Source organism: Sinocyclocheilus grahami, unplaced genomic scaffold (genome assembly GCF_001515645.1).
Source record: "Sinocyclocheilus grahami isolate Dianchi unplaced genomic scaffold, SAMN03320097.WGS_v1.1 scaffold457.1, whole genome shotgun sequence".
NCBI classification, from domain to species: domain Eukaryota; kingdom Metazoa; phylum Chordata; class Actinopteri; order Cypriniformes; family Cyprinidae; genus Sinocyclocheilus; species Sinocyclocheilus grahami.
Genome location: NW_015505636.1, coordinates 855,757 through 873,580, shown reverse-complemented (window position 1 = coordinate 873,580; position 17,824 = coordinate 855,757). Strand labels below are relative to the sequence as shown.

General features: G+C 38.7%; 3 protein-coding genes across 3 annotated transcripts in view; 1 reads left to right on the top strand and 2 right to left on the bottom strand.

Moving 5' to 3' along the window:
• Nucleotides 1-263: 263 nt before the first annotated feature.
• LOC107552731 (next to BRCA1 gene 1 protein-like) lies at nucleotides 264-9,697 on the bottom strand. The gene is made up of 14 exons (XM_016234704.1): nucleotides 9,549-9,697; nucleotides 8,965-9,216; nucleotides 8,555-8,714; nucleotides 8,220-8,465; nucleotides 7,990-8,112; nucleotides 7,825-7,900; nucleotides 7,601-7,711; nucleotides 4,579-4,755; nucleotides 4,331-4,462; nucleotides 3,677-4,148; nucleotides 3,493-3,575; nucleotides 2,867-2,933; nucleotides 2,283-2,385; nucleotides 264-1,173 (listed from the first exon to the last, which is right to left on the bottom strand). Exons 1-14 carry the CDS (start codon nucleotides 9,695-9,697, stop codon nucleotides 994-996), a joined length of 2,331 nt encoding a protein of 776 aa, XP_016090190.1. The 3' UTR covers nucleotides 264-993.
• Nucleotides 9,698-9,811: 114 nt separating this feature from the next.
• psme3 (proteasome activator subunit 3) lies at nucleotides 9,812-11,952 on the top strand. The gene is made up of 7 exons (XM_016234714.1): nucleotides 9,812-9,852; nucleotides 10,132-10,250; nucleotides 10,334-10,402; nucleotides 10,642-10,709; nucleotides 10,780-10,834; nucleotides 10,924-11,010; nucleotides 11,148-11,952. Exons 2-7 carry the CDS (start codon nucleotides 10,155-10,157, stop codon nucleotides 11,226-11,228), a joined length of 456 nt encoding a protein of 151 aa, XP_016090200.1. The 5' UTR covers nucleotides 9,812-9,852; nucleotides 10,132-10,154; the 3' UTR covers nucleotides 11,229-11,952.
• Nucleotides 11,953-12,086: 134 nt separating this feature from the next.
• The window catches only part of skap1 (src kinase associated phosphoprotein 1), a 41,174-nt gene continuing 35,436 nt past the window's right edge, over nucleotides 12,087-17,824 (bottom strand). Inside the window, exons 12-13 of the mRNA XM_016234703.1 lie at nucleotides 12,891-12,984; nucleotides 12,087-12,632 (exon numbers count right to left, since the gene is read on the bottom strand). Coding sequence (XP_016090189.1) covers nucleotides 12,892-12,984 — 93 coding nt within the window. The 3' untranslated portion in view covers nucleotides 12,087-12,632; nucleotide 12,891. The remainder of the gene's footprint in view (nucleotides 12,633-12,890; nucleotides 12,985-17,824) is intronic.

Here is a 17,824-nt window from a genome sequence, read left to right as displayed (position 1 = left end):
CCAGTAAGGCTCTGGGAATCGAATATAAAAATTATTTTACAATCAACAGAAATAGCAAAAACAAAATCTTGAGGGTTGGGGAATCTGTGCTCAGAGGAGGAAGCTGACTAAAGGAGTAACTATTTTAACCTTTAGAACATTCTGTTGTTTCAGCAAGTCCGATGCGTGTACATTAACCAAACAAGTTTTGCTGATTGGGGTGATTTTTACAATAGCAAGAAGATTCATGCTTATGCAATGCAAATAACTCAAACACACAGAAATGATAATGGAATGTTTTTTATTCACTGTGTTGGACACACAAAGCCATGTTGATAAGCCTTCAGTTCATAGTAATACATTGCACATGAAGATGACAAAGATGTCCAAAATTGGTGCCTAGCAAAAACTCTTGACCAATCGATCACTGGTTGTGTTAAGCATAACTAAAACACTCATTGCACATTCCTATAAGTTTGTCCTTAGTGTGACATAAGAATTAGTGTGATTTAAAATAAGATATACAAATATAGAGGTCACTGTGACAAATAACCAAATCAATACAGGCTTTTCTATTTATATCTTTCCTCTGAGAGGCAAAAGTGCTCAAACAAACCAAAACCCTCTGGGCATTGTCTCAAATTTATCCTCTTATCTAATCAAGCAGTACAAAAGATACCTGAAGCCTAGCTAACAACGGTCTATACGTGTTAGTAGAGCACACACACTGAATAAAGAAAGCATTAAGACTGCCTAATAAACCTTATGTTGTTTCCCCATTCATAATGTCCTATATAAACATGAAACTAAAATTTTACAATCAAGTAATTGCATCATTGCAGCTATGGTCAGTTATAGCGATACATTTCTCTTTTTCGAGTGTCCAAACTATTTCTCTAACAAAACAACATCAGAGATCATTTCATCATCACCCCACTCCTGTTCTGACAGAATGCTGCAACACGATGAAATCATTTACAATTCTTACACTTTATTGAGGTTGCTCGGTGCTTTCTAATGTCTTGAGATGTGCCATTCGCTGTCGGTCAACTGCACCAGCTCATTGACCACATCAAGCAAATTGTAGTGATGCTTCCTCAGCAACCGTTGATTGAGCGGCTGGTTACTGAAACCCATCTCCTGCAGTACAGCCATCATGGAGGCATCCTCGCAGGCTGGGTCAACAGCAGGCCGCTGAAAGACAACCAAACCAAAGTTAGTAGGTTAAAGGTCACTCACATGCCAAGTCTAGGATTTAGAGAAAATCCAGACTGTAGTACACAACGCATGATGCAGCTACCATGATTCAGTATCTAAAACACAGGACCATACAGTTCGCATACAGTTGTTTTCTAGAAATAGTATACTACTGTTCAAAGGTTTGGGGTAAGTAAGATTTTTCTGGAAAAAAATGTATAGTTTTATTTAGCAAGGATGCATTAAATTGATCAAAAGTGGAAAAGAAGACATTTATAATGTTACCAAATATTTCTATTTCAATGAAATGCTGTTCTTTGGAACTTTTTTTATTCATCAAAGAATCCTGAAAATAAAAACATTTAAAAATTAAGCAACACTTTTCAACATTGATAATAAGAAATGTTTCTTGAGCACTACATCTGCATATTAGAATGATTTCTGAAGGATCATGTGACACTGAAAACTGTAGTAATGGCTGCTGAAAATTCACAGGAATACAGTGGGGCAAAAAAGTATTTAGTCAGCCACCAATTGTGCAAGTTCTCCCACTTAAAAAGATGAGAGAGGCCTGTAATTTTCATCATAGGTATACCTCAACTATGAGAGAAAAAAGGAGAAAAAAAAATCCAGAAAATCACATTGTAGGATTTTTAAAGAATTTATTTGCAAATTATGGTGGAAAATAAGTATTTGGTCAATAACAAAATTTCATCTCAATACTTTGTTATATACACTTTGTTGGCAATGACAGAGGTCAAACATTTTCTGTAAGTCTTCACAAGGTTTTCACACACAGTTGCTGGTATTTTGGCCCATTCCTCAAGAGCAGTAATGTTTTGGGGCTGTCACTGGGCAACACGGATTTTCAACTCCCTCCAAAGATTTTCTAGGGGGTTGAGATCGGGAGACTGGCTAGGCCTTATTACTGTTTTTCATTCATTTTTGATCAAATAAAGCCTTGGTGAGCATAAAAGACTTATTTCAGAAACATCTTGCCGACCCCAATCTTTTGAACGGTAGTGTAATAAAAAGAAAGTCACTATATGGTGGCTGTTTATGCTCTGGTCTAGTGTGTTGTGCACTGATGAGGAAAAATATCTCACCTGTGCAGGTGTGCTCTGGCCTGTAAAGAGTGCTTTATAAGCAGAGGCAGCCACAGAGAGAGCTCCCTTCACCAGCCCCTCTGTCAGACCACCGTGACGTGCCCTGCAGAAGAATAAAAACAGAAACAAAAGGTTGTGTCATAATAGTAGCGTGCCAAAAAAACAGAAGGACTAGAGACATTCATGAAACCCTCATGAAGCAAAACGAAGAGAAACAGCTAAGTGAACATCCATAACTTGACCTAACTGTGTTAAACAGTGTGCATATTTAAAGATATTTTTTATATTTAAAAAAAAAAAAAAAAAGTGTTATGTTAACCATACTATGACAACAAAGAAAAAAGCTGTGGGTCAACCACAGGAAACATTGCCTGCAGAGCTACAACCGCTTCTGCTGCATGCAAGCTTTCAGCTTGAGAAAAAGGTGCATTAAAAAAAAACTACATTTAAGTAGATATTTAAAACCTGATCTTTCTCTCCTTCCTGAAATATATGCATCCTGAACTAAATATTATAATGTGATGCCTGTAATGCATGGAAGCAGAACAATAGCTCAAAAGGATGACCTCATGGTGTTGGTTTACCTGAGATCCTGGGAGCCGCAGGTCTCAAAGGCACTAACAGGGGCCTCTAAATGATCTGATCTGCAACCTAGGGCAAAGAACATTTTTTAAATGGCTCAAAGCTACATAACTAGTTTAGCTACACAACATTTAGTTAAAATGTCAAAGACAGTCTTCCTGACTATTTGAATAAAACAAGGCACAAAACTAAAGAAATATATGACCGCCTATAATAATAATAAACATTTAATAATTAAATAATCATTTTTACATCTCTTTGAATATATTTTTTAAATTGTATTTATTGCTTTTTCTTGGTGACTTCTTCATACCTCCTCACACTTTAAAAACTTTTAACCTAAAAATGCTTGGCACTACTTCCAAAACAATAATTTCACACACACACACACACACACACATACAAACAAAAAAAATTAATAAAACAATAATTAAATAAAAAGTCATTAGAATGTATGTTTATATTTATTTATTAGTTATTTATTTTTAAAAAAACAATTCAGCCAAAATTATAACATTGTATGACTGTTAACAGTTGCATACAGTCGAGAAACTTTAACCTAAGTTTGATTTATACTTTTTTTTTCTTCACACAACTGAAACCAAGTCTAGCTGACATGGAAACTCACCACTTGAGTCATCGTCAAGTTGACATGAGGTGTTGTCTTCAGAGGCCCCTGGTCCTGACTCAAGATCATGAGATCTCACTGATCTGCAAAAGAATCATGAAGCGTTTAAAACAAATGAAAGTCAGTGCATAATAATACATTGCATTCACTCTAGATTTTGAGGATTCTCTGAATTTTTTTTAACCTGTGGGTTCGAAGAGATGGGGCTGGCGAAAGAGCTATGGGTGGAGGTACCATCTCTGGAATTAGAGGAGGAGTGTCCAGTATCTGAGAGGTGCAGAGCATCCGGTTCAGGCTGTTTTGAATAGCTGGAACAGGGATGGGCTCCTTGTTTTCTCCTTCGGCCGTACTCTGGATTTGCCGTACCTCTGGCTCGTTGGCAAGAGGGACTGCAGGCTGGGACATTGCTGAGCTATACATCGATTCTCCCAGGGGCCTGGAAGTATCGAAGCAGTCAGGCAGGATGACAATGTAGTCCTCTGATGAGGCAGAGGACAACTGGCTGCTCACCTCATCCCACTCTCCTGCTTCTTCCTCTTTTTCTTGATCATTTTCTTTTTCATGTCCACTTTGTTCCACTTCCTCTTCATTCTCGTCCTGTGCAGCTGGGTCGGTATAGAGGTTTTCATTTGAGCCAATCAATGCTTCTGAAAAGACTGTGAAAATAACCAAGAGTAAATTGAAAGAAGGAACAGCTCAAGCAGAAAAGTTTACTATTAGCAAACCCAAGCGGAAGGGCACACTGCTTTCATAGTAACTGTTGCACTTTCAGTATGTCTAAGCGACAGTGACGTTAAAAAACAAAACAAAACAAACAACGAAGGAAGAACATGCGCACCTGGCATGGCAGGTTCCTCTGTTATAACTGGCTTTGGCACAGGGACTGGAGCCTCAGGCCTGTTTATGATTGCCAGAGGTCTGTCGTTCTTCACCAGTAATGATATCTCTTGAAAGCGAGCAGCATCATGAACTGTAAAATAATTAGAAGCTAAATTAGCAAAATGATAGTGGCATCTGAAATATCTATTGGACAAATAAGCAAAGCTCTGAGTTGAGCGAGCACTAATACAGCAGACGGAAGCTCACCGTCATGCCTCCTCATGTTGGGCCGAGTCCTGCGTTGAGGCTTGCGCTCTGGTTCCTCCTCAAGAGTGAGAGAGCGAATCACAGTCTCGCACACAAACTGGGTCCCACTGATGTCTTCATCTCCTTCCTCACTGCCAGGAACATCCAGAAGTTCATTCTGTCTCTGAGGCTGCAATGCTAACAGAGAACAAGCCACATCAGTATCAATAACCTGCCCATGATTCATAAACAGATCATTTTAAATCTGGTTGTAAAATGTAAAAAAAACAATTAGAGGTCATTTATCCTCCTGGTACATTGTTTGTGCTACTCTGAAGTTTTAGTAGAAAAGTAAGTGAGAAAAAAAAAGGTGTATTGTCATTTATTGGCAAAAGTCCTTCCAAGTTAATTTTGAACTACCGTTCAAAAGGTTGGGGTCAAGAAATTAATACTTTAACTGATCAAAAGCAACAATTAAGACACTCTTTTCTATTTCAAATAAATACTGTTCTTTTGTACCTTGTATAAATGAAATAATTCTGAAAAACTTTTCACATTTTCACAAAAATATTAAAGGGATAGTTGACCCAAAAATGAACATTGTCAGTAATTACTCACCCTCATGTCGTTTCAAACTCGTAAGACCTTTGTTCGAAGGTCTTACAGGTTTGGAACGACATGAGGGTGATTAATTAATGACAGAGTTTTCATTTTTGGGTCAACTATCTCTTTAAGCAGCACAAATATTCTCACCATTGATAACAAGAAACGTTTCTTGAGCATCAAATTAGCATTTTAGAAAGATTTCTGAAGCATCATGTGCCAATTCAGCTTTGCATTGACATGAATAAATTACATTTTAAAATATACTAAAATAGAAAACAGTTCAATATTACTGTTTTTATCAAGTAAATGCAGCCATTATGGGCTTAAGAGACTTCTTTCAAAAACATTCAAATCTCACTGACCCCAAACTTTTAAACAGTTTATACGTCAAATACGCATTTACGAGTTTATGAATAACTCTGCTTCAGTGCAGCTTTATAGGAACTATCCTGCTATTTAGTCATTACTTCGATATAATCAATAGGGGTTGTTAGATGCAACTACAAATCAGTAATTCAAATTCCACATAAGTTCAGGGTTCCCACTCTTTCATGAACGCCAGATTCAAGGACTTTTTAAAGCACCATTTATTTTATATCAAGCACCGCTCAAATTCAACTGCATATGTAGCGTCATGAAAGACCTCTTACAGTACTTAACTTTTCACTTACACTTAACATTTACATTAAAAATTTCAGAGTAATGAGGTTTTGAATGTGTAGGTTGCATAAATTTAGACCATTTTGAGCAGTCGTGTTCAAAGGAATTTTGAATTTCTCAAATATTGATAAAAATATATATTCTGGCATCAAACTTTTTGCTGTAATTCTTGTAAAAGATTTAAATTTGAAAGAATTTCTCAATTTTTAAATTAATAAAAAGTGGTTAAACAGGGCTCTATGCTTACTTTTCTTTTTAGGAGCACAGTCAAAAAAATTTCAGGAGCACCTTCTAATCAATAATCAAAAATTCTGATCCAATATTAGCCTTCCCAATACGAGATGATATTTGACTCAAAGTGATTTACAGGGAATTTTGTTTTTACCTTTGTAATGGCATTTTTCTAACTTTATTAAAATTGTCATCTTTTGTCAGATTCAAAATATTATATTTATAAGCTTTTTTTTATTATTTAATTAAAACAGAATAAAAACAAGTAGAATAAGAATAAGTTACCAATCAAATGAAATCAGTATTAAAAAATAATTTGTACTACAGAGGTGGCACAGAAGAACACGAAAGTAACTTGTAAGTGTATTTTCAGATGGTTTAATGAGGCTCTGCGGTCAAATGAGTGCAATTAAATTCATAACTTCATGTTGAGGTTAATGTTTTAAATATAAAATTTTGAATATAGAAATATTAAATGATTTAAATAACAGAAAAGATACTTTAAAATGAAAGTAAAACTGCCAGTAGGTGGCGGCAAGTCACTTATTTTAGCACTGAATCATTCATTCAATTGATTAGTTCGAACGGCTGATTCATTCAGGAACACGAAGCAAGTGACTCTTTATGAATGGGTAATTGAATCAGATTTGTTTAAAAACGCCCATTCATACGTAAACGAAACAACACTGTTTGAATGGAGATGCGCAGCGGCTCAGCTGTTACTTTGTTTGAAACTATTTTCATTGACGAAATAGAGCAAAATCAGGCAATAGTGTTCAGACAATGCAAGTCACTTAATATTAACTTCTTGTTTAATGAACTGTTGTATTAAATCAATATAATTTGCAAACTCTCTTAATCATTAAAAGATGTCACTCTCCTTCGTTCATCGCAATCTCACAAAGTTCCATTATAATCAACGCAGCTCTCTACAATTCACAGTGAATCTCTTATTTACACACCGTCTACACTTTGTTTGTTATAATGAGAGGATTCGTGAGCTTGCAGAACTCAGCACTGAACAAAACGGCGTTTTGAGCAGTGAGTGGATTCTGATTATTGTGTTCAAGGAATCAACAGATATGTCTGTGATACATTACTCACCGCTGCAAAAACACAGAAGTACGATAGAAACCTTTAAAGCTCCCCTCAGCGCAAACACAAATATGCTGACTGGGTCATTTGCACTGGTGCTCCTAAATATTTTTTCATAGTCGCACGCAGTATTTTTCAGTCACAAATGCACTGCTTCTCCATAGGTTCATGCAGGGCTGCGCAATGTGCGCATCAGCTCGCATGCTAAGATTTTTTCTCGCGCTACCCCATCTCCACCCCAATCATTAGCGCTGTTTCATTTTGCCTTTGACAGCACATATAGGAACATTTTTGAAATAGCACCATTCTACTAAACAAAATTTATTTCAAATTTATTTCAAGCACTTTCAAGGACCTATATTTGTTTTCAAGTACTTTCCAGGCCTTGAATCCATGTGTCCGATATTCAAGTACTTTCAAGAAGTGTGGGAACCCTGTAAGATGCTCTAACCTTGACTTTTTTTCCTGCCTGAATGTCCAGCCTCGATTTTGCTTAACCCCGTTCCATGCTTTCCAAACAAGGGTCCATGATGAGGAAGTGGAGATACACAGGAGGTCATATCTGAGGAAATTACACAATTACTCTAAAAATGAGGCCAGACTAATTATGCACATGACGTTGAGGAACAGACCCTGAGGAAATGTTACATAATTGTGACCAGAATGAGGCCTTACCAGCTGGAGTTTTGGCTGGGACTTTCTCTAATTCTTGCACAATGTTTATATCCAGCAACTCAAAGGACAACAGATCCTGGAAAACAACAAGACTTTGGACATTAGTTAAGCACACATCATTGAACAAACATAAGGTGGCGTCTTTGTGTCCGAAAAACGCACTACCTGTGCCGTCAATAAGTCCACAGAGGGGATGAAGTATTCTCTCCGGGAGCTGGTGGAGGCTTCACAATCTCTGGTGCCTGACCAGAACATGCCATCTTTCCTCACTAGACAAAGTTCGGTCCTCTAGAAGAGAAGATATTACAGTATTTGATCTCAGTTGGCATGACCGTTAACTCTTAAACCGGCAATATTTGAAAACATTAACGTACTGTGGCTTAAAGTTGACTCACCAGTGATTTGCTGCAGTGGGTTGGTTTCGGTTCAGCACTTGGCACCACCACAATGCTACACCACACTCTTGGCCCAAACTGCACCCCGCAGTGTGCCAGGCGCCAGTGAGACGTGTAGGTGCCCTCCAGCAGGGGTGCCACAAACGCCACGCTCACCACACCGACCTGACCCGGCTGCAGAAAGGGCACTGCGACTTCTTTTTGCTCCCGTGATCCCAGGGTCAGGTTGCCCCACATAAATTTCAACTACAAAAGACACAACACACATGCAAACGCAGCCCACGACATGTGTGGAGACACATTCTTTTCAAGCTATGGTGAGTTTCAAAAAGTACCTTGGTATCCGAAGTCCAGCTGATGTTGCCAGTGTTCCTCATCTTCCAGTACTTGATGAACTTGGTGCCTGGCTCCAGACAAGTGCCATCTGGTAGATTCTCATCCAGAAACATGGCAGTCATTGTGGGCACCAAGGTGGAGCAGGAGACCTTGGGACCCCTGGTTTGAGTGCACAGAGGATCGTCAGAACAGCTTTGTTTCAGCGTCTGTCTTTTCCTTGAAGCTCATATCAAAAAAAGTACAAAAAGGACGTAATACATAAAGGCAGCGGGTAGCATTTTGAGGTAGTTCCATCCACTTGCCAGCGATAACTCAACTATAACAGACAATGTGATAATCTTGATAATGATTGTTCTGGGCTGGGTAGGGAGGTCAACCCAGCCCTGACCCCTCTCAGTATGGCCCTTACTCTGGACTGGATGTTTGAGGGTCTGGGCACAGGGCCGGAGCTGGGGCTGATCCTGGGCCAAGAGATGTGCCGGGAGCGGGGGCAAGGCCCGAGCTGCTGGTCCCATTGGAGGCTCCACTCCACAGCAGACCTCTCTTCTCCAGCCTCAGCTTCTTCTTGATCTCCTTCACCTCGGCCTTCAGCTGCCTCCGCTCAGCTTTCAGCCGTTGTCTCTCTGCTTTTCGCACCGTCCTGTCACCCCGCCTCAGAAACCTGAGAAGGAGCCCTAATTAATTAAATTCAACTAGCAAGTTAACACCATTCAGGCTAAGGAGAAGATACTAGGGCTGGAATCATTTCTTGATCCTGAGGTGTTGGGAATCAAAACTCAATTTCAAATCGATGGAATTGATTCCATCAAAGGGAGCTGACTCCTCTTTAATAGCCTTTTTCAGTTCAGATTAGGTGAACATGTTAGGAATCAATTCTAGAGTTGATCCCAGAACCAGAAACTGGAATCAGATTGGTTTCCTAACATTTCGGATTTGAACAGCCCTAAAAAATACACAACATCGTGCTGAACACAAGTGTTTATTTTGGCTTGCCTGGGTTCCGGAGTAACTCCACGTTCAGGGACAGACAGAGGAGTCCTTGTTCTCTTTAGGTTGTGGCTGGGATCGTGTTTATGACTACATGGCTCACATAAGATGCAAGATGGACAAACACTGCACACAGAAGAAGGAAAATGTTTCATAATAAGCTTTACATTTGACAACCAGTAATTCGTTTTTTTTCAAATAGTGTCTGCTTATTAAATATTTTTAAAGAGTATCATTTGTAAGACAAGTTTTAGGACATTCTCAAATGCTAAAAAGAGGAAACTCGAAGATGGTGCAGGAGATGACAAAGGTGAGTTTTCCTGCCTAATAGAAAACAGCATCTTGATTTTGGCAAGTGACTCAAATAAATTTGAAACGCATTGGTACCAAAACACTTCCCTACATTATCCTGTTGCCCTGTTCACTTCTGGTATTAAGATGCGTTTTGTGAATCCGATCTCAAGTTGACAACACTATATACAGGTGTAAACAGGGTTTAATACATTTTGAGTTTATCTACTCGACCACCTCCAGATGTAGTTGAAAATGTGTTAGATTAAATGGTAATGTCTCGCCTTTCTGTTTGTAGTTGGTGGGACCAAGGTCTTTGTCATGCCTGGTGGAATGATGAAAAGCAATGGCAAGCTGGTGGAGCTGATTGAAAAAGTCAAGCCTGAAATCAGAACTCTCATAGAAAAATGCAACACGGTAAGGCCATGTAACCAAAATCTCAGACATGCTCTCACTCTTTAAAAGTGTTGTAGATAAATGTAATTTCCTTTGTTTTTTAGGTCAAGATGTGGGTTCAGTTGTTAATCCCAAGAATAGAAGATGGCAACAATTTTGGCGTCTCAATTCAGGTACGGTGTCACATTTTTCAGGTCTTCATTTGCTACACTGAAAGCCTTGTAACAACATGAGCTGCATTTGCTGTAGGCAGATATAAAAGAACAAGCAGTGATTCCTCACAATTTGCTGTAATTGTTTTGTCATTTAAAAGAAATTATTCCTTATCTTTGGTCCTGTCCCTGAATGTCAAATGAAAAAGAAATTGTCAGCCATTTAGTTGGAGTTGTGATTCTGTTTGTCTTCATAACAGGAGGAGACGGTAGCTGAACTCAGAACAGTGGAAGGGGAAGCGGCTTCTTTCTTGGATCAGATATCCAGGTACGACACATCAATGTTAGTCAAATTAAGAATTAGACACTTTAGTGTTCCTTCATTTTTTGTTTTACAGGTACTATATCACAAGGGCAAAGCTGGTATCCAAAATAGCAAAATACCCTCATGTTGTAAGTTGTATCTAAAGTACACGCATACCATTTAGATCAGGAATTCAGTAGTTATTTTATATATGTATAATATATATTTTGATTTATAGGAGGATTATCGTCGCACGGTTTCAGAGATTGATGAGAAAGAATACATCAGCCTCAAGATCATAGTGTCAGAACTGAGAAACCAATATGTAAGTATTGCTATAACTGTAATAATGCAAATTATTTTGAAGATTCTTTATTTTGATGTACAGAAAGAAGTCAGTATGTATGTGCTGTCTGGGAGTTGTTGTGATAACTGATTTAATAAAATGCAATTGTCTTGCAGGTAACGTTACATGACATGATCCTGAAGAACATCGAGAAGATCAAGAGGCCGAGGAGCAGCAATTCGGATGCTCTGTACTAAGATCCCCCTTCCCTTTCATTCTTGGCCCGTTGTTCCACCATTTGGAGCTAGCTTTTGCCTTCAGGTGGTTTTAGAGCAGTCCTGTCACCCATTATACCCAGGCCAAGAGAAGGACCGCTCAATCCGGCCTGATAGTACATGCCATTTAGGATAGAATTGTAAAATATTGTCACTATTTTAAACCCTTTAAAATGAGCCCATTTTGATTTTTCTTTTTGTTTCTTAGCGGACAGTATAAATGTATAAAGGCAGAGCCTGAACATGCGTCCCGAGGAAACTGTCTCAGATTTGTTTTTCTTTATTTAATTAAAGAAGCGTTTCAACAGTGGATTTCATTTATTTTTGTGCAAAGCCAAATTCTATGTAGTTCTCCATTTCAAGTGTTTCTGAGCCTAGTTAAGGGATTATGGATCTACCCAGGAAGGTCGGTTTCTCCGGTCGAGCAGCAGAGAAGCTCTTATTGATGCTGTATTTCACTAAAGCAGGTTACGTTGTTCACCTGAAATGTACATGTAGGCTGAAGTGGAAGCGAGGCAGTTATTGTACAAGATTTTATTTGGAATGTGTGCTGACAGTTATTACGTGGTGGAATATTATATTTTCATCTGAAATAACTGCTTCATCAAATTCTGGAAGCTTTTTATGGTTTCTTTTTGTCCAGTTTTGAGAGTGATACATTTTGCCGAATAAACTATTGTTTTTACAATACATTTAAGGCACGTCATTAACTGCTGTTCTTGTTGTGCTTTTTTTTACTCGTTATTATCCATATTATAGAACTAATTTGATTTGCAGTCCCTGTATGAATATAAGTAGTTAAGTTTTACACAAAAAAAGTACACAAGTCCAAAGTGGCAAGGCTTTTTATTTTACTTAAACTGTGGTATGACAGGTTATTTCCATGGAGTAATATCAACTGAAATGGCTAGTAGAACACTGAACTAAACGATCTCAAATAGAAATCCAGGTAAGAAGACCTTTCAACATACTAAATAATAACTTATAATAATGCTTCTTTTGTAGTCACGGCCTAAATTGTAATTTTTTTTTTTTTAATTCAATAATTTATGCTGGTGAAATACAACACAGACTTTATGTGATAAGTGATAAGTTCTTGCACTACTAACATTTTTCTCATGTATACCATTTGCAGAAATGTGACTTATGTTTGAACAAATCAGAAAACCGTGACAGATTTAGACAAGCCTCTTAGTGTACACTAATCATGCAATATATAACAAGGCTTGTATACAAAAAAAACTGATTTGGTCTCAGGGTTTAGGTTCTAGAAATGAACTAAAATGCCATTTTACATTCTAATCTAATCATTGCCAGTTTCCAAACCATGACAGGTGTTGAAGTGTTATAACACTGAACATTCTTTGATCTTCACAAAAAGCAAACCTAGAAGAGAAAAATAATTAACACCAGTTTGAAGAATATACTCTAAATGTGTGAATCTAAAATAATGCTGCCATTTCTTTGTAGTTGCAATAATTTCCAGCAGGTGTCAGCATGGAGGGATTGGATTTAATGCTGAAGCAATTTAATAGATAGATCCAATATATGACAATTAGACAATTTCTCACTCTCAGTTTAAGTTGAGTTTCTTAATCTCATAAGCTAAGTAATCGTGTAGAATGAGCCTGTGAATGTAAGTACCTCATAGAATATAAGCAGGATGTAAAAACTCCTTGGGGACTATGCCAATAGCACCATCCAGCTCTCCGATCCACCATCCATGGATGTTATATTCCTAGTTTAAACAGAAATACAAAGATTTGTGTGAGGATTTTGTCGATGATCAGAAGACACCGGCGTACAATTATTTTTCAACTGATTTACAAACCCGATTCCAAAAAAGTTGGGACACTGTACAAATTGTGAATAAAAACAGAATGCAACGATGTGGAAGTTTCAAATTTCAATATTTTATTCAGAATACAACATAGATGACATCAAATGTTTAAACTGAAAAATTTATAATTTTAAGGGGAAAATAAGTTGATTTTAAATTTCATGGCATCAACACATCTCAAAAAAGTTGGGACAAGGCCATGTTTACCACTGTGTGGCATCCCCTCTTCTTTTTATAACAGTCTGCAAACGTCTGGGGACTGAGGAGACAAAGTTGCTCAAGTTTAGGAATAGGAATGTCCCATTCTTGTCTAATACAGGCTTCTAGTTGCTCAACTGTCTTAGGTCTTCTTTGTCGCATCTTCCTCTTTATGATGCGCCAAATGTTTTCTATGGGTGAAAGATCTGGACTGCAGGCTGGCCATTTCAGTACCCGGATCCTCCTTCTACGCAGCCATGATGTTGTAATTGATGCAGTATGTGGTCTGGCATTGTCATGTTGGAAAATGCAAGGTCTTCCCTGAAAGAGACGACGTCTGGATGGGAGCATATGTTGTTCTAGAACTTGGATATACCTTTCAGCATTGATGGTGCCTTTCCAGATGTGTAAGCTGCCCATGCCACACGCACTCATGCAACCCCATACCATCAGAGATGCAGGCTTCTGAACTGAGCGCTGATAACAACTTGGGTTGTCCTTGTCCTCTTTAGTCCGGATGACATGGCGTCCCAGTTTTCCAAAAAGAACTTCACATTTTGATTCGTCTGACCACAGAACAGTTTTTGCCACGGTCCATTTTAAATGAGCCTTGGCCCAGAGAAAACGCCTGCGCTTCTGGATCATGTTTAGATATGGCTTCTTTTTTGACCTATTGAGTTTTAGCCGGCAACGGCGAATGGCACGGTGGATTGTGTTCACCGACATTGTTTTCTGGAAGTATTCCTGAGCCCATGTTGTGATTTCCATTACAGTAGCATTCCTGTATGTGATGCAGTGCCGTCTAAGGGCCCGAAGATCACGGGCATCCAGTATGGTTTTCCGGCCTTGACCCTTACGCACGGAGATTGTTCCAGATTCTCTGAATCTTTGGATGATATTATGCACTGTAGATGATGATAACTTCAAACTCGTTGCAATTTTTCTCTGAGAAACTCTTTTCTGATATTGCTTCACTATTTTTCGCCACAGCATTGGGGGAATTGGTGATCCTCTGCCCATCTTGACTTCTGAGAGACACTGCCACTCTGAGAGGCTCTTTTTATACCCAATCATGTTGCCAATTGACCTAATAAGTTGCAAATTGGTCCTCCAGCTGTTCCTTATATGTACATTTAACTTTTCCGGCCTCTTATTGCTACCGGTCCCAACTTTTTTGGAATGTGTAGCTCTCATGAAATCCAAAATGAGCCAATATTTGGCATGACATTTCAAAATGTCTCACTTTCAACATTTGATATGTTATCTATATTCTATTGTGAATAAAATATAAGTTTATGAGATTTGTACATTATTCCATTCCTTTTTTACTCACAATTTGTACAGTGTCCCAACTTTTTTGGAATTGGGTTTGTAGTTCAAAGGTAATACATTGGATGAATTTCATTGTATTAGATACAAAATAAAATAAACACATTATAATAGACTGACTCTTCTTAGCCATTTTTGCATATATATTGTATCCAAATATGTTCAATCTATATTCATAATCAGTCTTCTGTCATAGGAACATTAAGCGTAGCCACTTAGGAACTGATGCATGTGTGATGAGGATTTTTATCTGAGGAATCACAGAAAATTAAATGCTGTGGCGAGAGAAGGTACTTATGCTGTTCTTAAGGGTGTTTACTTAGTTGTATGGATCATCAGGGCTTTAAAACTGCACATAAAAACAAAGTATCAGGATGTTTACAATAGAACAAAATTTCATGCACCTGCATACACCCATTCGAATGCAAATATAAATGTTAATTCAAATCTTAAAACAGATTTAACCATTTCTATGGTAATTAAAAAAGTGTGTGGTGAATCTGTTGATAGAAGTTAGAGACAATGATTGCCACTAGAGATATTGACATAAGTTTGGGCACTAGTTTAATAGTGTTTGGATAACATTGGTTCTTGGAGGCCTTAAGCGAAGCAGAAGAAATTTCTATTCTTTTCTTGAAGCTCCATGTTTTTCCGCCATAACATTCTCTTGATTCACTCCTCTCCAGATTCAAAAACCTTTAAGAGATATTCCAGGCCAAAGCTCTTCAGAGTAAGAGTGGAGAGAGCCCCAGATCTGGCCTTTAATGAATGAAGACCGATTCAGGTGGACAGGGGTTTATAAATGAAGAGATTAAAGAACACGAGCTACACTGATAGTGAAAGACTGAAGTGTTTTAAGAGCTTTAGTATTCTAGCAGCACACACTGTACATTTAGACATGATGAGCATGTCATCCATCCGCTGCCTGCTGAGGAGAGTAGGAACTAATTACCTTCCTCTCTTTAAGCACACCCACAGTGCTGAGAGCCTAATGTAGTCCTCAGCCCATGCAGATGAGCCGCTTTAATGATACTATACGGAATAAAATCCATCTGGACGGTGAGCTCAATGCCGTTGTGGCATCAACGCCTCGGTATAGCAGTACATCCAAGAACTTGAGCTCTTTGTTTGAGACGCATGCAGCTATGCAGACGGGGATTGTTGGAGGTGTAGATTGATGTTCTCATATGACAGTTCAGTAAACAAGAAGTTAATATTGAATAGCTTACATTTTAGACCCAATATTGCCAGAAGGGACCATTCACACAGGGCGTTTTGCATTTTAGTGCACAGCTTTTCCATTGTTTTTCTATGCAATAATGTACTAGACAGACATGCTTGACTGTTGCGCTCACATCTTGCCTCTTTTCCAGAATCTTGTGCATGTCACGTTGTTTTAAAAATGTGGCACTCAAGTTGAATAAATCATTGTTTTGAACAAATCGGTTGTGTAAATTATTCAATGTTTGCTCATGAAGATGGGCTGTGTTCGAAATCACCCTCTATACCCTTATGCAACGCACTAATTGAAGGAACAGCCTTTTTGTAGTGGTGTCCACAAATAAAGTGGACATTATCACGTGCACTCATTTATTCCCATAATGCACCTTAGTAATGAGTGCACAACAAATGTATTCTGAACAGTGTATTATATTAGTGGAGTAAAGAAAAGAATAGTTACTGAGGGTTTAAAGGGTGATTCACTTATTTTGTCCTAAATGAATAAATGCTTTGAATGAATCAACTGAGGAAATTATTCACTGACTCAATCATAAAGAAAGTCAGAATCAGTCAGTGGCTGCGTTTGAAATCGCATACTTTCATGAGTAGATACTTATTTTGAATGAGTAATTCCTCCATGACTGCTAAAAAAGTATGCTTTGCTTTTGTGTGTAGTATGAATGTATTCCGGATGTACTACATTCGCCATGTTGTCATTATCACTAGACCTACCAGTGTCAGTTGCGTCACTTCACTGCTATTCACAACTCCTCTCCCATGGCCTCATGGGATAGTAAAGTGTCAATCGTATGCTTCTTTTGTCACCTACTATATAGTAAGGAAGTATGCTATTTTAGATGCAACCATCATTTCAGAACAAACTGATTGAGTAAATGATTAAATGACATACAAATGTGTACCATTTATTGAATCGTGTCACTTGTTCGAGTGAGTCATTGAATCATTTAATAAACCAATTTGTTCAAAAACAGACAGTTGTGTGTCGCCACCTACTGGTGTAATGAAGTAACCTGCAGAAAGAGTCACTAAAAAAATCCCCACCACTAATGCACAGATCGACAGTATTTCTGGCAAACACAAGCAGAATGTTAAAACAGTGAAAATTACCAGTTCGAATGAACTGACAAATCAGCAATCTCTAGAATGGTGAAGACTGGAACAAACTGCTGTATAATACTCCTCGTAATCACAGGTGCATCCATGGCTGATCAAACCATTTCGATCACGCCGCACCGCCTCCCTCACCCCCACCCTCCCCAAGATGGTGTAACTGTGGGTTCAAACAGAGTACACACGCAGTACAAGAAAGAGAGTCAATACATTCCAGTGCAATCCGTCCCATTTCGATGACTCGTGTCCTTTTCATTCCTGCCTCATTTTTCCTGCCTCCCAGTATTAGCAATCTGCTTTTCGGCAATGCATCTGTCAGCTAGAGGCATTTGGGAGACATTCAATCTGCGCCTGACCGTAGAAAGGCTTGTTATAGAGATTTACCCGAAAGAACTGCATGGGACAGAGATAATGAGTGGCTTTTCGGGAAGCTTCTCTGTAACAGGACAGGGTCAGGTGCATTTCAGTTTGGTCTAGGTCTGGTGGGCAGCTGCTGTGAAAGTGATGTGCGGCGCTGCGATGGCGCTGACCTCTGCACGACCTTCTCCTGAGGAAGGCAGAGTTGGCACAGGGAGCTATCGAGAGTGTGCGTTGCCATGACAACACCTGCAGTGTGCCACTGATATCATTTATTTCACACTCAGGGGGGCGGGCTTGCTATGGTATTCAGATGGGCCCATTGCTCTCCAGCGACCAGGGGACAGATTGACAGCTAATGATGCTTTTAAAAAGGAGTGGCTTAACTTAAACACTATCATGACAGGCTCAAAAGTGACTCTTGTCTATACTAATGCCAGAATACTGATCACCCCTTTCTTCATCTGTCCCCAATAAATTCCCACTAAGACGACACGCTTTG